The 22,369-nt window shown below is 34.6% G+C and overlaps 1 protein-coding gene across 1 annotated transcript in view; it reads right to left on the bottom strand.

Moving 5' to 3' along the window:
* Nucleotides 1–22,369, bottom strand: part of CCSER1 (coiled-coil serine rich protein 1) — a 466,722-nt gene that overhangs the window by 118,516 nt on the left and 325,837 nt on the right. The window contains exon 7 of the mRNA XM_045536844.1: nt 3,252–3,329. Within this exon, the coding sequence (XP_045392800.1) occupies nt 3,252–3,329 (78 nt within the window). The remainder of the gene's footprint in view (nt 1–3,251; nt 3,330–22,369) is intronic.

Below are 22,369 nucleotides of genomic sequence, written 5' to 3'. Positions count from 1 at the left end.
GATGGAGATGCCTGTGGTGACTGGGCTCCCATGCTCAGTCCACACGGAGAAACCCTGTTTGTCTCTGGTCAAAGAGTTCTGTATGAAAAGAGATGTGCAGAGTTCCCAGACCTCCCAATTGTTTAAAACAAGACTGGATGGATTTTTGTGGGAAATGTCCTTATTTTTTAACAACTAGCTAAACCAAACAAAACACTGCAGCAATGGGTTTTAAACAGTAAGCACAAGTTTAGTGGAAATGGAACAGTAGAATTGGGGTAATAAAGAAGTGAGTATGCATTTGGGGCTTAGACTATCTTTCAGTGCAGATCTAGTTTTGTTTAATTTGAAAAATTCCAATACTAATGAAGTTGAAAAACACTACCTTTTTGGGAAAAAGAAACATCTGGTGGCAAAAAAAGATTTAATTGTCTTTCTAAAGGCCTACCTCTCTCTCAAGGCCTTGGAATATTCCTTAGGATGCCATCCAATTTTTTTCCATATTTTATTTAATAGATCTTACTGGGATACATTCCTAACAATAGCCAATTTCTCATCTAACATTCAAGTCAAGAATACAGGTATAGATGTTAGTGGGAAAGTAATTATTATTATTATTATTATTTTTGAGACAATGTCTTGCTCTGTCTCCAGAGCGAGAGTGTAGTGGCATCATCACAGCTCACTGCAACCTCCAACTCCTGGCCTCTAGCAGTCCTCTTGCCTCAGCCTTCCGAGTAGTTTAGACTACAGGCACATGTCAGTATGCTTGGCTAACATTTTTTTTTTTTTTTTTGTAGAGAAGAGGTATTGCTCTTGCTCAGGCTGTTTCCTGGACTCAGGCAATTGATTCTCCTGCCTCAGCCTCCTAAAATGCTAGGATTTCAGGCATAAGCCACCACATCTGGCCTACTAGGGTTTTTTTTGTTTGTTTGTTTGTTTTTAACACACCGTTTGTCTTTATTTCAAACAGTATGGCTAAAATCAACTTAATATGAATGTCATTCCAAAGACAATGTTTAAAGGAGAGTATTCACCTTGATAAATACATGACCTCAAACAAGGTATCTTTCTCCAGCTGTTCTGAGAGCTCCCAAAATCAACCATTTTATTGGTTGATTTTGGTTTTAATAACCTAATTACTCCCCAGTAGAAAATGAAAAATCAACTCCCTCAACCAGCCACCAACACCCATCTCCGACAGCTTTGTTCTTTTAATATTAGAGTGGATGGTGACAGAACTGGGTGCTGGAATCAGTACGTTTCAGAAAAGGAAGGCAAGGTGAAGAGACTAATCGTATTCTAACACGAAAGAGCAGGCCACATTCACTGAGAATGAGAAGCAAGGATGACCAGTTTTTCTAGTTCCCTTGTTAATCAAACATCATAATTTTAGTCAAAGTTTAAGATACATATAAATTAAAATATTAGGTTTTTTCAAGACATAGTTATAAGAAAATTTAACCATCTTCTATGTATTAAATACTTTGCAACACATTTTTGAGGTCATAATGCACTATCCTGTTAAGATACTGCTCAAAATACTTGCTATGTATTTTGTGTTTATATAAAGATAAATAAGTATGCTATTACTCATTTACATGATGACAATTTACAAACTACAAAGAAAAGAAGCAAATACTGGAGTTTTATTTCATAATTTCAAACTTTAGATACTTTTAAACACTAGTGAGATGATATTATTTTGGAAAAATGTAAATAATATTCCTTTCTCAAAAGAAGTAAATTAAGAGATACTTAATATACCATAACTATATTGGCCATCGATAGTCAATATTACATATTAGAAGCACTTGGAAGTTTTAAATGCCTATAAACTGACTTACATTAACCAAAAAAACAATAGTGATCTCTTAGAACCCATCAGAGAAACTTAAATAATTATATTTATATTACCTTTAGGTCAGCATATTCTGAATATATCTGACCCTTTTTAAAAAACACATTAATTTTCAAAGACTGTAGTCTTTATCAATATATTAAAAAGAAAAAATAGTTTCTGATGAAGCTCTGAGAATTCAATTAACGTCTTGTTAAAGATATGCTTCTGTAAATTTTGTCCCATATACCATAAAGTAGAAATATCAAGTAACACTAAATTTGGCAGCATTAGTATTATTTTCTCATTTTGTTGTGTAACAAAAAAGGAAATATTTCTCAATAAATAATGTAATCAAAATATTGTTCAGTATTTAACAGTTCTTTGGTATAGATATGAGCTTTTAATAATTATTTGCCTATCATTAAGCAAAACAAGTCCATAATTACAAAACCATACATTCTTAATGGAATTCATTGCCTTCTAATAATTTTTATTTCAACAACATTGCAAATGTGTATATGGTAATCCATGCCAGCCACTGTACTAGGTATAAACAATATAAAGTTGAATAATATATAGTCCTTATAGGAAAAAGAAAAAATCCCCAAACAATTACAATTTTATGATCAAATACAACAATCATGAAAGTCATAACAAACCTCCAAATGTTCATCTGTCTTTAAACCAAACTATATTGAAAGCAGTCACTTACATAAGTGCATCATCCCAACTTTCCAAAGTTTTTTCCTCATGATCTTAAGGATTGCTTTTATATATAATAATTCTAATGATATCTAAAAATCCCTGGTACAAATGTAAAATAGCTGATCTACAAGTTTTAGTTTAAAGAGAAACATTTAATCTTAACTGACAAAACTTCTTCATATTTGTAATCTATATAGCCTCCCAAACTGAAGAATTCGAGTAGTTGTACCACTTAAATACTTACGTACAACTTATTTAAATACTTATTAAATATGTTTGAGGGAATCATTCCATATTTCAATTCTTAATTTTCGCTATTATTTTGTAGGGATTGCATCATTAATTACTGGTGACCTGCCATGAAATTACTGGTGAACTAGCTAATGAAAATTTAACCACTAAATAAATGATTCCCTCTAAACCTATGACTTAAATTAATATAAACAAAATATCTGGAACCTCCAATTCAAGTGAATCAAACTATTATAATAAAATCCCCATCTCTTACATGTAAGGCAAAAAATTGTTCCATAAAGTAGTAATTTTTGTTCCAGACCTTTACCTTTAGTTAGCAAGAGAGTGACAATGGAACCAAAAGAAAATTATTTTAACATTTGAAGTCAGGTCCTTAAAGTTTAAAGCCATTCACCTCACCATTTATGCATAAAATATCTAATTTGAGCTATTTATTATAAATAATTATTTTTTGTTTGCTTAATTTTACCTTGAAAGGCACTGGCTCTTCAGTAAGAGGACTAACAGGAAGTGAAGTTGTGCTGCTTGCTGGGCTCATATCTGCACTCTGCAAAAAAAAAAAAAACAACACTGAATTAAAAAGGGTTCTTGTTATAGTCATTTTTACTTTTCCTAATTCAGAATATTTTCCTTTTTATTAGAATAAAAATTAAAATGCAGACTGAAAAATTCAAATCATGATTATGTAAATGAATCATTTCTTATATAGAAATAAATAGTTATCTGGGAAATTAGTCAAATTATTACTCTCCATGTACACTTTAAGTGCATTTTATTAAATATAATGGCCATCTTTTGTGTTAGGGTAGTATTTAGCATTAGTTTTGCTGAATTTATATTTTTACCTTTTCTTTGAAAATTAAAGTATATCTATAATGATTTATTATGTTGATATTTCAATGTCTTTAAGACTGATTTTCAAACAAGTATTATACATTTTCTTTCTTCTATGGAGACTTAAATTATTGCACCCAGTTCTTTAAATTATGTAAACACATCTGCCATTAATACACAATTGAAGATATATTAAATTTTTAAAATTTCTAAATTCATAGCCCTTGATATTTTATAACTTTTCTTACATTCTGTTCAACAAAAAATTTAAGGACAAAAGATTTACACAAATAGAAGAGAATTATTTTAATGTTGCTAATGCTGTTCTTGTAGTCCTTTAAAAACATCATCAATTAAAACTTTTTAGGAGATTAGCCTGAAAAAAGAGTTATGGGTTAAAAGTTCATCATTAATTTACTTTTCTAAAATCAAGAAAAAGATGTTGACAATAGGTAGGCACAGAAGATTGCTATGATATTTTTAACCCATTCTCTCAGAGGAATTCTGTCATAAAATCTGGTAAGCAAATAGAAACACTGGAAAGGATGCACACCTACCGTTTTCAGCTTGTTTTCCAAATATGCATGCACACAAATACAGAAAATTTTGCAATAAAGATTAAAGCAAAAGAATTAATTTATCTTGATTAAGGGAATAAGTAGACAAGTTTGGCTTACTTGACTCAAGTTCCAATAAAAACACATTCAAAGAATAGATGCTACAACTGCTACACATTCTTAAAGTCTCTTTCTACTCAAAGATTATTTTCATTTTATTCAGTGTACAATAAGCTGGATACATTTTAAATATCCATTGAGATGGGACTACTACTGACTGTTTAATCCAAAAACCAAGGATGAGAAGTATAAACACGGAAACCAAAGATATTTAGTATAATTTTCATATAACATGAAACACACCTATTTTAGACACTGATATAAGGCTGTACATTGAGTTAAAATGCCTAAAGGAGGAAATGAAGCAAAAACTGAACAATAATCTCTTAAAGGAAGCAGGAAAATATATGCACCAGGTAATTGAGGTGAATTAGTTCCTGAATTTAATTTCTAAATTTATCCAGAGTTCTAGGCCATTTGTTTTATCAAAACCAGAAAATATGAATTGCTGACTCACTATCTGATTATATAACAGAGAAACTATCTTGTCTTACAAACTAATTTACTACAGGATTCTAACATAAGAAATGAGTGAAACTTTAATGCAGAGATAGTAAAATATCACAGAAAAAAGACTCAAGCTTCTCTCAATGTTAGATTTCTCATGAGAATTCAAAAAAGCAAGAGAATGGTTGGATTATCTTATATTTGCCTAAAGTACTGATAGTCTGCATAGCTTGTTATTATAAAGTGTCATGCCCTTAAAATTACATATTGAGAAGACAGAAGTGACATTTGGTTGTGAAAATTTAGAAGCATGGATCATATTCTTGCCAGTGAAGGTTTATGACTTCCATAAGAACCTAAACTCAAAATTAAGATTCATGGTAAACTTCTCTAAAGGCGAGGTATTCTACAACTCCCCAGAAATAAATGTGTAATTCAAAGGACTGTAGAAAGCAAACTCAAACTTTGAGTCACATAACACTGATTCTTTCAATGTCATTCTTAGAGAAAAGCATGTCCTACCTTTAACTTTCAAATCCATCTTGTAGTGTGACACTTTAATTCTATTGCTCTTAAGAAACCTTGAGACAAATGTTTTTAAAAAACAAATCAATCTTATATGACAACATCTGATGAACGGCACTTAATTATCAAGTTGAGAAATACACAACAAAAAATTAAATAAAGTATCTTCATTTTTATCCTATTGTTTTCCCATTTGCTTTTCAGCGATTTGCAATTTAGGCATCATCCCATTTTGTTTACTCTTTGAGACAAAATATTATTATAAACCCTTTGGAAATATGCCTTATCTGTATTTAATATTTTAATCCATTTACCCTTTACTCAATTGTAGCAATACTGACACAATTGTATATCTAAATACAAATTAATAAAAAAATTCATAAGCTACATTTGATGTTTTTAAAAGTTAACTCCCTATGTTACTCCATATTTTTCTTTGTAAAATGTTTTGTTAGAATTATGGATTCATCTGAGTTTGATACATTTCAGAGACTTTGGAAATGGTTGGTTCACAATAATAGACCTGCTTAACTGACAATGGGCAAAGTGCACAGTAGAGGCCTTTGACATTCATCACACCACCACTAAAATAGCAGGACACTTCAAGGGTAGGAGGTAATACTAAATCAGAAAAGACTATTGACATTTTGAGTGTCACATCTTCTCCTAACCTCCTACTATTATACTTACTACTGATAAATATAAATTTGTGCTTATTTTAATAGCACGAGAAACACAGTATTCTGTTCTTCCTTTTGACATGCAGAAATGAGGAACTCTCAATTAATTTATAAATGATCTGTCACTTGACATCATCAATGTCCTGTGCATATGATTTCCAAGTCAGCCATTTGCATAATAACATAATATAAAATTTGAAACTAAAATTAAGTTTCAAAATATTCTTAATTCATAAATTAGAGAGTTACTTCTTAATCCATGAATGAGACAATATTTTTACAAGTATTAGAAATATTTTATTAATATTATATAAACCATATTATGTTTTTTCCTCTGGTTCTAGAGAAAATGTGTTCATTTGTTCAATAAAATATTCTTCATTAATATCCAGTGCCTAGATCTTGGTTTTTTTCTAACAAAGGTACCAGGGGCCCTTAGAGAAATGACTGACTCCAAGTCAGGATGGGGCAAGAAATGTACAAGATGGCCAAGCTGTTCCTGGAGCCAGAAAGGAAGTGCTCAGAAAACAAAAGGATGGGGGTACACCAAAGATACAAAGACGTTAACATGAAAGAGCTTGCACATGCCAAAGCTGGAACAATTTGAGCAACAAATCAAATGATGTGGTATTAGAGTATAACTCAAAGTATTTTTAAAAAATGATCAAACAAATAAATATTGGGCAGAAGAGACAAATCCTTTTACAGAAAGACTTCAAATAATTTGTGTAGATACTCCCTCTCTTCAAGAGATAAAACTTAATGCCTCATCTCTACTCCCAGGCTACATTTAGTGATTTGCATCCAAAAAGTAAAGTATGAAACAGGGAAAACGTATCTTGACAGCAGTAGAGAAACATGGCAAGCATGACCTCAGCCAAGTGATCAAGGTTAACATCACGTGGACAGCACGTATCCTTGATATAAAGTGATAGCAGGGGTACTTCGTGTCTATGGCCTTCCTCCCCAAAATCAATGACCACAGTCTGATCATGAGAAAAACATCAGACAAACTCAAATTGAGGGATGTTCTGCAAAATATCTGACCAGTTCTTCCTAATACTCTCAAAGCTACGAAGGAAAAGGAAAGTCTGAGAAAGTTTCACAGACCACGTTGCTAAGATGACAAGATGAGCAATTATAATGCAGTATCCTAGATGTGATCCTGGAATAACAAAAAGGGCATTAGAAAAAAACTGGTGAAATCTGAATATATTTCCCAGGTTAGTTAATAGTAATGTACCAATGCTGGTTTCTTAACTTGCGACAAATGTATTCTGCTGAGGTTGGATGATAACAATGGGAGAAACTACGTACAGGCTATACGGGAGTTGTCTGTACTATCTCTACAACTTTCCTGTAAATCTGATGCTATTCTAAAATAAAAACTTTATTTAAAAAATATTCTTCATTAGCAATATAACCAGGATATTCATGATTATAACACATACAATCATTTTACTCATAGCTTCTAACCTTGTATCCGGACTTTTAAAAGTTTCATACAAATAAATTTTGACAGACCATTTTATTAGGATGCATAACCTCTCCACCAAGGAATCTTTAATCTTTTATGAAGATCTCACTGAAAAGCTGACGTTAAATTGTTTTGCATGCTTTTCATGTTCCATATGGGAATGGTAAAGGAAAGCTTCAGCCATATAAAATGATCTATTTGTTTGGGTATTGCTAAGGTGCTTGGCAGAATAAGTTTGCATTATTAATATTTACTGAATGCCATAATTCCATAGTACAGACCCATTAATTATACCTCCCCTGAAAGCATAATTAATGGATCTGGTCTATGGGATTAAAGTTTATTTACAAGGATTTCTTGAAGTGAAACATGATCAGTTGGGCTGAAATCTTTTGAGTACATAAAAAGATTTAAGTGTAAGTGAAATATTTAAAATTTTTAAGCCACTATGGTAAATTTAATAATGATTCGCTAGGTATAATAAAATTAAATGCTCACTTAAATGTGTTAACTCTAATTTGAGGATGTATTCTCATAGTTCTGAAATTATGTAGAAAATGTTAGTGTATTGCTGCTTTGATAATCAGTGGTGTTATCATTGAGAAAGTACATAAGATAATTTTGATTTCTGTAGTACCGATGGGCTATTTTTCATTAAAATGTTCTCCTTTTTTCAGACATTCCAATTTTCTGTGAAAATTCAGTCATTTATTTATTCAGCCATTCAACAAGTACTGAGTAAACAGTAGACTTCTCTACCCTTAGATTTTAAGTTTTGCCATGATTCATCCTGCTGATAAAGCATGGTTAGCCTTGCTGTTGGCCCAGCAACTTCCGTGTGTCACTTAAAGATGAGAATATGTTCTGAGATATGTATAGGTACATGCTTTCATCATTGTGCAAACATCATAGAGTGTACGTACACAAACCTAGGTGGTATAGTCTACTACTTACCTAGACTATATGGTACAGTCTATTTATTGGTCTTAGGCTGAAAATCTGTACAGCATGCTACATTATTTAATACTGTAGGGCTGTGGTCCCCAAACCCTGGGTGGGGACCAGTAGTGGTCCTTGGCCTGTTAGGAACAGGGCTGCACAGCAGGAGGTGAGTGGCAGGTGAGCTAGGGAAACTTCGCCTCCTGTCGGATTAGTGGCGGCATTAGATTCTCATAGGAGCATGAACCCTACTGTAAACTGTGCATGTGAGGGATCTAGGTTGCATACTCTTTAGGAAAATCTATTGCCCAATGACCTGAGGAGCAGCTGAGGCAGTGATGCTAGTGCTGCAGAGCAGCTGCAAATACAGATTATCATTAGCAGAGAGCTGTGACTGCCAGTAAATGTAATGCACTTGAATCATCCTAAAACCATCCCCCCCTACCACAACTCCCTGGTCTGTGGAAAAATTGTCTTCCATGAAACTGGCTCCTGGTGCCAAAAATGTTGGGGACCGCTGCATAGGCAACTGTAACACAGTGGTAAGTATCTGTGTATCTAAACATAGAAAAGGTACAGGAAAATACGGTATTATACAGACCACTATTACTGACTGAAACATCAGAGATTAAATTATATCAATTCACATAGGCAGGAGAAGGTTTTGTGGGGATGATTGAAAATAGTTAAATGAATAATTGGCTGAGCTTTGTCAGATATTGGCCATATTAACTAATAATGGAAACTGAACTTGGCACAATAACTCAGGGTGGTAACGTATTTGAGCTCTTCCCTTTTGATGAAGAGAACCACTCAAAAACCACATCACAGAGCAGAACACCCCACGGTGCTGACCACTGAATTTCAAACGTGCTTCTGTGAGGAAAAAGGGGAGCCATAGGAGAGCTGATTCCACTCAGTTTATTCCTTAAGTGGTGTATACCTCATGCCTACTTTGCTGTTTTAGCAGTAAATCAAAATGAGAGCAATAAGAAATTGAGTTCAACCTCTAAATCAGGACAAGCTCTTTGTACTTTGGGTGGGGTCCCATCTTTTACTGGTCCTGTTTTCTCCAAATGAAAATGCAACCTTTTTTCTTTATAGCACCTTCTTAATGTTTACATCTGCTGTTTTAGCTTTCCTAGCATCCAATTCATTTTACTGTGTTAATAACATTTTTGTTTTCTTTGGGGAGTGATTTCTCCTCAACTGTCAATCCATTTGTTTTGAGCAGTGCTGGTCCAATACCCTTGAAATAGGTGTGAGCATGTATCAAGGCCTAGTCAACCTTTCTTACCAAGGGGGGAAAAAAAAAGACACAAGAGCCTAATTATTTAAATGAAGCTCAATCTGGGAATTGCGTTGGAATGCTGAGAAAGGGATGCTCTCATTCAGCTAACGCTGCTGCCGAGTAGATCCAACAGCCCTCGGAGTAAATCCAACACACGGGCAATCCAGGAAACAGAGAAAGAAACCAAGTCCTAAGGAAATATTTGACATATTGATAATTCAGCTCCACATGGCCCAATAATTTTCACTGAACAATGTGCCTAAGATTTAAGCAATCTTTCTAACACAGTCATATGTCATTATACAGCACATGACTGTATAGGAATAAGCACTATGGTTGAGAAGTTGCAAATTATAAAATCAAAAATTTAGAATTGGCTGACAAAAGTAGACAATCATGCTACTACTTTATTCTAGGCTGAGAAGTTAGCAGTATTTATATGATAGCAAGATCATTTTTTAAATTAATTTCTAAATTCTTGAAGACTCAGATTATGTATTTTTGAATTAGGAACATCATGATACTCTGTCACAAAAATGCCTGGATATAAAAGTATATTTACTACTTTTTTAATTTAGTATATATTTTTTACTTACTTTTGACTAAATAATACATTCACATAGTCTAAAATTCAAAAGGTACAACATCTATTTCCAGGAGAATTTCTCTGTTCTGCCATCCACTCATTGCACCTAACTATATTCTCAGAATTTTTCTCACATCAAATACACTCCTTCAGCTTACATTATGATGAATGCATAAAATTCCATCATATAAGTATAATCTCATTCATCCTGCCAGGCCCCTAATTTTAGATATTTTTGTATTTCTATATTTTTTTGGTATAATTAATGCCGTGATGACATTCTTAAAACAGGTATGTGATTATTTCTTTACACACATTCATAGAGTTATAAAGTCTCAGTTAAACACTATGCACATAATTGAATAAATTCACATATATTATCAATTTCCCCTCAAGTCTAAAATATTAATTTTTACTACCACCTGAGAAGTTTGAGAGCTTATTGTGCCCTCAAAAGGCAAAGAGAAATATCAGGTTAAATATCAGGGTATTTAATAGGCTATGATTTGCCAATTGGTTAACTATTAGGGGGAAAAATACCAGATGCTTAAATTGCATTAAAATAAACTCTACATGGATTAAAGCGTTAACTATAAAATCAGCCCACATTAGGCACGTGAAGAACACATAAGTAAACCTTACCTATCAGTTATTATAGAATGGGTGGGCTTCTAAACATAAACATAAATAAATCATAAAGTCAAAGATCAACACATGTGACTATGTTAAATATTTTTTACATATTAAAGAAAACATCATAAAATTATAAAACAAAGAAAATATCTGGAAGATTCCAAGGTTTGACAGGGACCCTTATTCCTCATCCCTGCTGCTTCCTTCTATGTAGAAGCAGCAGCTCTACTCGTGTGACACTTGCAGCTTCTCTCCCTAGCAAAGAAAGGATCGCTTTTCTTGCTGATAAATTTGGGATGGATGAACTCGGTGTGCTTGGTTCAGCCACATTCCTCTTTCTTTTGCTGGCAGAATCACATGCAGAGAACATGTGTTCTGCTCAGCAGCTGTGCGGCTGGCTTTTTACTACTAAGGTCTGAGTAAGCCTCAGATCTTAAGAGGGCTTAACCTGGAAGGTTGTCTGCAGCTTAGCAAGGCTTTTCCCTCAGGAAAGGAGCTATTTTTACTTGCTCTAGTGAGACTGAAGGGATGGCTTGTGGGACGAACTGGCCTCAGCAAAGCCTCTAGGTCCTAACAACCTCAGCAAAGACAAACACCAGGGGTAGCCTGAGCTAAAACACAGAGACCAAGGCCTCTGTAGGTACAAAGTGCAGCTGGCTGACCTTGAACTACATACATATATTTTTTCATGAACAGGTTTGGCTGATATAGTACTGAACTAGAAGGAAAGAGTGTCTTTCCACTCTTGGGCTGTTTAAGTGTTAGTAGGTAGGATAATCTTGGCAGCTTTTAAACTGAAAGACAGCTGCGTTCTGTGTGCTACAGACTGCAAGTGAGCTTTCAGCTTTAAATTCAGATAGGACTAGTAATTACTAATAGCTATGTTTCCTGAGGTAGGCAGTTTCTAGGATGTTACCGGTGTTCTCTGGCTCCTGGTGTTACCAAAACCTCAGCACTTGTCCTCAAAGCCACATCGGAAGAACAAGAACATAATGGTTTGAGGAGAAATAAAGAGAAGTTTATTACTTTGCCAGCAAAGGAGGAAAATGGCAGACTATAATCTCCAAATCCAAATTTCTATATATAAGCAGAAATGCAGAGCTTTCAAAGGGAGGGCCCTCAGTTCTAGGCTATTGTCATTAAAGATTCTAATTGTCCCAACTCTGCTGAAGACAAAGCCTGTGACATCTGCCTACCTGGGAGGCCCACTCATACCCAATGGAGCCACAGTTCAGTTGAGCCACCTCCTGTAACACAGAGAACAAAAGACATTCCCCTGCCCCTCCCAACCATCTGCCCCAGGCAGGGATTACAGGCCTCAATTTCCAAAAAAAGTGGGGGAAGTTATAAAGAGACAGAAAACATTTTTGCTGCTTTTTTTCCAGGCCATTCCCCCTGTTACACTTGTATTTGCACTCTTCTGTAATCCCATCCCCTTCAGAGTGGGCTGGATTTTGTAACTCACTTATAATGAATAAAATACAGCAAAGGCTATGTTAATAAAGAGACTGCAGAAGGGCAAGTGTGGAAGCTAAAAGACAACTTAGAAGGTGATTATAACACGTTGAGAGATAGTTGTTTGGAGAAAGTTCTTACCAGTGAAGGTAGTAAAAATTGGTTGAATACTGTATATATTTTTACGGAAGAAATGACAGAATTTTCTGATGGTTTGAATATGTGTTACACAGGAAGAAATGACAGAATTTTCTGATGGTTTGAATATGTGTTACACAAGAAAAGTGAAGTCAAACATGATTTCCAAGGTGTTGCCTGGGCAAACAAACAGATTAAGCAGGAATTTAATGGGATAGGGAAGACTGCAGAAGGAATATAGTTGGAGTGAAAATCATTAATCCAGTTTGTTCAAGTTAAGTTAGAAATTCCAAACGGACATGATAGTAGAGACAAATATGCCTAAGACAACCTAATCAATTTACAACAAATGAAATCCATGCAAGGAAATGTGCAGAAAAAATAGTATTTACTTCAACTTTACACCCATTGTCAAAATTTTGTTTTGCTCTACTATACACTCAAATCTTAGGAGGGTAATGTACAGTTTACTTCATTTCCTCTACTTTGTCCTAGTCCAAACTTCCTCGTGCTATCAAGAAAATCTGTAGTAGTCACCAAAATCTCTCCAGTCCTAATACTTGAATCCTGATTACCAAAGGTGTCATCTTTTCCACTTTGCACAAATCACAATCTTTAAAGGTACCTTTAAGTTTTGTTGTGTTTTTGTTTCTTTGTTGGTTTTTAAATAATTTAATTCCTCATGTGAGAAAAATAATTTTGAAGAGGTATTCTGTCTTAGTCCATTTGGGTTGTTACAACAAAATATCATAAACTGGGTAGCTTCTAAACAACAGAAATTTATTTTTCATGGTCCTGAAAGGCTGGGAAGTCCAAGATCAAGGCACTGGCAGATTCGGTGTCTGGTGTGGGCCTGTTTTCTGGCTCATAGATGGTGCTTTCTAGCTGTTTTGTCATGTGGTAGAAAGGACTAGGCAGCTTCCTGGGGCTCCAACCTCATGACCTATCACCTCCCAAAGGCCCCACATCCTACTGCAGTCACACTGGTGATTAGATTTCAGCGTATGGATGAATTTCGGAGGGACACAAACATTCAGATCATCAGATCCACGCAGTGAAAAGCAGGAGCTGCGTTGCCACGGTGCCTTTGAATGTATTTAGTTCATCTCCTCCTGAAGCGACTAGTATTAATAGCTCACCAAAGTGGTACTAAAATTACTTTAAACTGAAAACTTCTTAACAATCAGCAAATACCTATTAAAATATTATGTATACTTCAGCAGAGCCTCCTAAAAGGAAGGCTGCCATTGAGCCTCTCCCCGAGGGAGCTTCTCATTTGGTGGAAGACTAACCCTTAGCACAGGAAAATACATAGAAATTCCGCTGCCCATTAGCATCAAAAAGTTCATAGAACCTTTCATGCTTTCCCATTGAAACTCTAAACTGCCTCCCTTTTTTGTTGAGTTGTTACATAAACTGTCACCCCTGGCTATTCAGTGAGCTCCTCACTACTGAGTGTCCTCTCATGTGTAATAAACTTTGCTCCTATTAATCTGTCTATTGTCAGTTAATTCACAGGCCTCTAACCGGCCAGACTTAAGCTAGTAGAGAACCTTTCCTGCCAGCATTTCCCAAATTTGAGTTCAGTTACATCACATTGATAGCTTAATATTAGCCACAGAAAGACCATTTATATCACAGAAATTGGCATAGTTAACAAATCACTTTCTAGAAAAAAATAATCACAAAATGCATGGAAAAGATTAATTTCTAAATAGGGCTTGCTTTGCAAACCCTATCATTCTCCAAGTTCCCACCCCTACATTGCACTACAGACCGGATTGAAAACTTCATAATCCCTGTCTGCGCTATTGTGTCTTAAAAGGTCAGCCTGACTCAGTCTCCCTCCTCTCTAATCCTTCTCACACCTGGACATCAGATCTTTCTGAAACATGGTTCTTCATGCCCCTCCTTTGCTGAGAGATTTCAAAGTTACACTTAGGACCATGAATAAGCTCCATACCCTTTAGGCAGACATTCAGTCCCTCAAACTGGGAACAAACTTCTCTTTTAATTCTTATCACCCTCATTTACCTAAGCCCAACTCTTAAGACAAACAATTATCACCTGTTTTCCGAAAATCCTTTTGTTAATAACTACAATTCTCACCACACTTACTTGCTTTTAGTCACGATGATCTCTCCACCTTAGCATTTGAAAATACCCTTCTCTAGTAACCTTAATATCAAGATCCCATTCATCATTTACAACCAAGTTCAAATGTCCAATTCCCCGTGAAAACTTCCCTAATGCCTTCAACAGTAAATAATTCTGCATTTTACTGGACACCTCTGCATCTTCTGCACCTCTCTGGAGCTCTTAAAATGTTCCACCTGTATTACATTTTTGTGTGTGTTCATATCTTATTTTCTTTCTAGATTTCAAGCTCTCTATGGAGCTTGTATTACACATCTTATACATGTATTCCTCAGAGTACAGGATAAAAAGGCATTCACACAGTAGATACGGGAAAAAATACCTGTCAATCAATTGTTCTCCTTTTATTTACACTCCTTTTCTAAAATACACCTCAGGTCATCTACTTATTTGCCACTGTCATTTGGAATCAGCATGTTACCAGAACGAGTGAATGTCAAACTTGGTTATATCTTTTAAAAGATTCCCTACAGAGTTAAGGATTTATTCAAGTAGCAAATAAATGGACTAAAATGATTGAGGAAAAGAAATGTAGTATTCTCAATAAAAAAGTAGGTAAAAATTGGTATTTTCTTAGGATTTCCTTAGGCGATAAATGAAGTAAAGATCTGGACAGTAAATGTTTTATTTCTGTCTGTTGGACTACTTATTTTAGTCCTGTGTTTTTAACCTATGTTTTTGTGTTATGTGAAATGACATGATCAGAAAGAGGATAATTCAAAAGTCTTACTATGATCTCGTCCTCATCTACCTAGTTGGCCTCATCTCCTGACACTTTTCATCTTGAACTTCACAATCTTCTACAGGATCCTGAAACTTTTGATGCAGAGCAGTTAGTCATTTGACATGCTCGATTAAAATGCTCGTTTTGGGGGTGCCAGTGCAGAGATTCTGACTCAGTAGGTCTATGACATGGTCTAGGAATCAATATTTTCAACAGGTACCCAAGGGCTTCTTTCTTCAGACAGTCTGCAGACTCTCTTTCAGAAATCTGGCTGCGGTAATGAGAACCTGCTTTGTTCCCTGCATCCATGCACTGGACTCACAGCCTTCACTAATCTCTTCTCTTATCCCAGAAAGCTCTTTAATGCCCCTCATCCCTCCTCCCATGCCTGTCCATTTCCTATCCTGCTGCTGTGCAGCCCTTAACTAGTCCATTCTTCCTCATTTTTCCAACTGCAATTCAGCCTCCCCTCTCTGTCACAAATGAACACTGTGTAGAAGAACTCTTTTTTCTGAGTCTCAAGGCTGTTTGGTTTCAGATCTCAGCTTGGCAACTTAACTAATTGTGTGACTTTTGGCAAGTTACATGTCCCCTCTAGGCAGTGTTTTCTCTTCTGTAAAATGGAGAGAGTAATAGAACCCACTGTTAAAGGTTATTGGAAGGAATAAATGAGGCAAAACTAGTAAAAACAGAGCTGGCACACATAAAGTGCTAAATAAGCGTTAAATTTTAGTGATTATCATGCTATATTGAAATGATTTGTTTATGTGTCTGTTTGCTAAGATGGTAAGCCAACTTCAGAATAGGCTCATGTGCTTTTTATCTTTCTATCACAGAAACTACCATCATTCTTCAATTAGGGTTTATTATACAGTTGAATTTAGATAATTAGGTTAAAAACAAAACCAAGTGTTTATTTTGGAAAGCTCTTATTTTTGTTAGTTCAGGCTCAACAAGAATTAAGCAGCTTTCTCTTAGCTTTAAAAAAATTAGCAGTTTCTCATAATTTTAACTATAGTAAAATACCAGCATATTAGAAGTCATCTTGTCATTCAAACTGATAAATATATGACAAATGCAATGAGACATTTTTTATGTATAATTGGTGAATAAGGAATTGCTTGGCAGGAGATAATCAGTTAATGTGAATGTAAATAAATTCAGCCACAAAACACAGGTGCATATATCTGTGGATATTATTCACCTTGACTGGTGGCATGCTTTATTTTCAATTAAAAGGAAATGAAAAATAAAATCAGCATGATGTTAATCCAGCTTTAATGTTCACTGTATATAAACTGAAATTTATAGTTGAATATCAGGTTTATATTTGGTGATAAGTAACCAATGAGTTTTTAACAAGAATATTTATTTCAAGAAAGTACAGAATTTTAATTGTTAAACAAATTCACAATTGAATACATTTAAGTAGTATTGAATTTATTACCCTAGGGTTTCCTAGATCTTTTGTCATATCTATTTCTAAATAAATAATCGTAATATAACTACACGCATATAATACTGAGAATGCTTGCACTCATAAAGTTATAATGAAAATCTTGTGCAACAATGTGAAGAAAATTCCCTGAAAAAATGTAAACATCACTACTAGTGTACCAAAATATAAATATTTGGTTTAATAATATCAGTAAATGAAATAAAACAAAATGTACTAAAGAGAGAATTTGTTTTTTCTTCTGACATTTAAAAGCTATCGAGATTCACCTAAAGGAGTACCTTACTCATTTCTAAATCTAACATTCTATGACACCTCAAGTAATAATATCTACCCAAAGAGTAAACTAGTCAAGACGGCTTTTAAGATTTGTTTTAGCTTCAAGTTCTAGGACTCTCATGTAACATCTTATAAATTGAAAACGCGCAATTAAAGTAGATGTTATCATCTAATTCCTGCAGGTCAATGATTTGGTTTAAAGTTTAATACTTTATAATATTGCATGGTACTAGATGCATTTTAAAACATCTTTAGTCTCACAAGTAGCAAAATCCATCATTTATGCCAGATCTTTCATTTATAACTGTTGAACTTATCAAGTTCACATTATCTGAGGCTTTTATTCAAAGCACTGTGTCCTTGAATTTAACATTTTAATTTCTTTTTCAATTATACATCTTTCAGTTCCCCAATGGTTGCCAAAGTGTGTAGAAATAACAAATTCTAGATTTGAAGAACATATCTGTATTTTTTTTCCACTTCTGTCCTATCTCCCTACATGCCCTCTGAAAGCAAAAGAAGGCAACATTAATAAAGAAGGTATGTTATTGGTAAATTGTAGCTCATTGGCATTCAGATTTGGAGATATAATAATGATTTCCAAACATCTTTTCTTCTCTGAAACATTGAGGATTGTAGCCAGCTTTTTAAGAATGCACTGTTTAAATTGGTTTCATAAATTAAAACACACACGCGCACAACATGCGATGAGAAAGTGCCAAATGCACTGGTTTAATGGAGTTGCTTATACTGAAAGAACATTTGGCAGAGGCTGGCGCATTTAGTAAGTGCTCCAATTCTTTGTAAGATTGAAAGATTTCCGTGAGTTATTCTCATCTCTGGAAATTTTCTTGAGGAAAATAACAACAACAAATAAACATAAGACCATTTTCTATGCCCCCAAAGAATAGAACACTTTGAACACACATTAGGTTTGTCTATGGCGCAAAACATTCCACTGGCACTGAAAGCTAGTGTGAACACAAAGGGAAGATGCTAATGCTCCCTTTGCTACATTCCAATTAAGCAAGGACAGTTACCATCATACTGCAGACTAAGTACATCAGCTGCCTGGCCAACGTTAAATAACTTCTCACTCAACTTCTCTAGCCTCCTGAATATAAGAACTCATGAACAGCTCAGAACACAAATGCAATTTTTCTATGAGGAAAACAAGAAAGTTGTGCTTTTCAATTAATTATTAAAACTTGAAATCTCCAACTTTGGTACATTAGAACTGATGACAATTATTAAAATATATAAAGCAGTGAGCAAAGTACCTAAATCATGATAGGTGTTCAGTAATTATTACTATTGCCATTCTATGAGGATGATGTAGCAAAACTGGGATTTGTTTCAAATTTTCTGACTCCTGGTCCAGAGTTCTTTACATACCACAATAGGCATTACTCTCTTTCAGGTCATTTGTCCTGGTTAAGACTATTAGTACAAACATAAATTTCTAAATCACCATGGCCCTCTCATTGCCATGAAATAAATTTTCATGACGTTTTTAACATGCATGACCCCTTGTTCTGACAACTAAATTATAAACTGAAGGATAGGAATTTTTGTCCCCCTTCCGTCCTTCCTCCCTCTCCTCTGCTTTCTTCTTTCTTTCTGTGCTTCTCTTTATTTCTTCTTCGCTCCTCATAATAGCTATTCATTTTGCAAACCATGCATTAGACAATGAACTGGTTGCCTGCGGTTTATGTTTGGTAACATAACAAGAGAGCATCACAGAAATTAGAGAATTAGAGGTAATTTAGACTCATACCTTATTTTTTAGAAAACTGAGGCCTGGAGAGTTTTTCAGAGGTTACACAATTAATTAGTTGAAGCCTTGACACGAGCCTGCCACATAATACCTGACCTGACCTGTCAACTGAACAATCAATAGGACACTTTTCCAAGACCATCAAGCATATTCCACCTTTTATCACATGTTCACATCCTTTTCCTGTCTTTACCACCTCAATGAAATGTTCTCTCGACTAGTTTTATCCTGCTAATAACTTTCCTTTCCTGAATGAAATAAAAATCTAGTTTTACAATCACTTTCCTTTTTTCATAATCTAGATAATCCAACTCTAATTTGTAGTTGGGAAGAGTAAAAGAGAACATATGAATTTGGGGTAAGAATTATTTTAAACCATTAATACAAACCACTATCACATCTGTTAAATGGAAACAATCATTTTAAAGTTTGACCTTACAGTTTTTTTCATGAGATTTTTATGAAAATTAAATTAGTTTATACATGTAAAGTTCTGCTTTGAGAACAGTAACTTCCATTAGTAAGCACTGAATAAAATTTAGTTGCCTTTACAGAGGGAAGTGGAAGACTCAGGCTTCTGTTCAGACACTAAAATTTAGCAAGCCCAACCTCACCATCAGCCTCATCCCTGCAGGCCCCATTATACTGAGCTGCAGTCCTGACTCGGACATAAAGAAGCTGTGTCCATCTTTCTGAAATAGTATTAGTTTCTTTAATTTCTTCCTACAAATAGGCAAACATCTTTAGAAAGAATAAAGAACATGCATTTAAAATGAGAAAAATGTCAAAGAATAACTTTGAGGGTTAAAAGGTCATTCCTTATATTTGAATGCAAAAAAGAGTGAAATAAAATACAACCTTTAAATTTAAGTTTAGTTTGATACTCTTTTATGTGATATGGCCCTTTGGTGTTAAAGGACTAAAAGAAAATGAAATACTATAGTAATTTATGATGGACAGCGTTAAAGTCTGGAATTAACCTATTAAAAAACCAATTTTGGTTAATTTAATGTGTTTGTGGCATTGTGTTATTCTAATTATGTCAGCTAATTGAAATGGTTAATAAAGACCATCATTTATCAAGTAGAATTCATACTTCAGCATTAACAAAGCACTGTATTTAACCAACCTCTTATAGAATGAGGCATTTTACATTTTTCAAGGTAACTGAATTTCCCATTTCAATGCCAAAATTTCCTTTAAAAATTCTGTGGTACATAAACATTATTCTAAAATCCATCACATACACTTCTGCCTTACTTGGGTATACTGGACCACAGCTAATTCTAACGTGTGACACAGGATAGCGTTATAAGCATTAACTACTCTCTCATGTTTTGTTACTCGAGGACTGTAGTTTGAATTACTGCCACTCTGTCCAGTGTCCCTTCATGTTCCGGCTGTCATCATGCCTTTAGCAAAATCCCCCCCTTCCTTCTTCCTTTTGATCCAGGCTGTTCCAAATGTATTTGACCATGTAAAATTGTTTGAAATATAATGCATCAGTGGAACACAATCAGGAAGCCATGAGATAAAATGTGTTCCTGGATTAAAGCAAATTTATTTGAAGTTAGAAATGAGCAGCATTTTGCTCATCATATTTAATAAAAAATGTTTAGTAACATGACAAACACATGTAAAATTGTAAGTTAAAGCATATAACACAGACGAGCTATTGGACGGACTGTTGGAAAAACTATCTAGGAATCAAAAAACTAGAAAAAAACTAAACATAACTGCCTAATGTTTCAAGTAATTTAGCTTTAACTTTATGATGACAATGTAAATGTCAAATATCTTATTAAATGAAATTTTTCACAATCACAAAAACTTTATAAATATGTTTGGTATTTCTCATATATATATATATATGTAACATAAATTGTAAAAAGATAATTGCAATATTTTTAAAAACTTTTATTTAGCTATATTTAGTGTATTCTCCCATAACATCCATTAACATTTAACTTGATATAAGAAGTTTTTAGAACACGGTTTGAGAACCACTAGTCTAACCAGTGATTAGCTTTAAGAATAAAATAACCTAGACTATTTAAATTGTAGGATGCATATATATCTGTAAGAGAGAGGCATATCTTTGAGTAAGATTTTGCAGTTTTGTGTATATATATGTATGTATAAACCATATGCAAAGATTTAATAATAAAATTATATGAGTAGTGTTTCTATTTCACTAATAAACTTGAAGTAAGTCCTGTATATTATTATTATTAATAGTTCCTATTATCTACTAAGGATCTACCATGTCTCAGATACTGCACTGAGCGTGTATTTAACACTCACAGCAACAACCTTAGCCATGAACTATTACCTCTGCTTTCTAAACGGGAGAACTGAAACTTGCAGAGGCTAGCATAGTGTTAAAAGTTACACCAAGTAAGTGGCAGAAGTGGGATTATACATCTCACTTTAGTGTTTAAGTCAGATGCCTTGAAGTAAGCAATAGGAAGTTACAGAAAAAAAAAAAAAAACATGTAACTTCATATTCTGGGGTCATGGTCTATGTGGTTTCATTTTATTGGGAAGTCAGGAATTTCAATCCCAAATGATCATTCTAGGGAACTAAATCATGCATATTAGCCTAGAGAGATTCATAAAAACAATTAAGGAGACAATTAAAATTAAGGTGTCTTCTGGCTGCTGAAAGAGGATGAAATGGTGATGGTAGTATGGCTCATGCATGCGGAAAGAATATGGTCTTTTTGACCGGGTAGGAGAAATACACTGTAGAAGAAATGATGAGGAAATTAGATAGAAGCAGAAGACCAACATGAATTTATAAAACCTGTAGAAACATGACATGCAGGACAACAGATTTCTCTATGACAGAATTTTTAATAAGTTTTAGAGGACATCAATTAATCCTCTCAGTGGGACAATTCAGGACTTGAGAAGAAAAGACAAGAAATGGACCATGAGAAACTTTCCTCTAAGGAGTGAGTGAAATATTAATTCTCCCATAAAGAAGCACTGATATTCAAACCATACTCACACTTTTAACACTTAGCTTATAGTGCAAGCAGATTAGCATTTAGTTGTTCTCTTCAATTCTCTTGTCTTTCTGCTCAAGTGTTCCTTGACTCCCATCCCTACCACCCAGAGAGTTACCCAAACTCCTTACTGAGTATTGTATCTTCAACATCAATATGCAATTGCATTTATCATGCTAACATTTTTAAGCCTTCCAGAACATGAATTTCTGATGGTAGCCTCTGCTGGTGTTCCACACATACTGCTTCTGTATCGGGCACCAGCAGTGATTACTCTGCTTTAGCCAGCTCTGGGCATGTCTTGCCCAAGTTTATGCCTGCTTTGTTTCTAAAGGCTTAAGCCTTTGGAATCCCTCCTTCAGAGGATTGCCGTGAGCACTGGAGCCTTCTCGCCTGCAGGAGGCGCTGATGTGCCTGGACAGCACTATCACACTTCCTTACCCTCACTGCCTTCCATGCTGGATAACAGGAGTGGAAAAGCCTTGTTCCTTTGCCTAGAGT

The sequence above is a fragment of the Lemur catta genome, chromosome 24, assembly GCF_020740605.2.
Source record: "Lemur catta isolate mLemCat1 chromosome 24, mLemCat1.pri, whole genome shotgun sequence".
Lineage (NCBI taxonomy): Eukaryota > Metazoa > Chordata > Mammalia > Primates > Lemuridae > Lemur > Lemur catta.
Note: the sequence above shows the minus strand (reverse complement) of the source record. Positions and strands in the feature narration are given on the sequence as shown.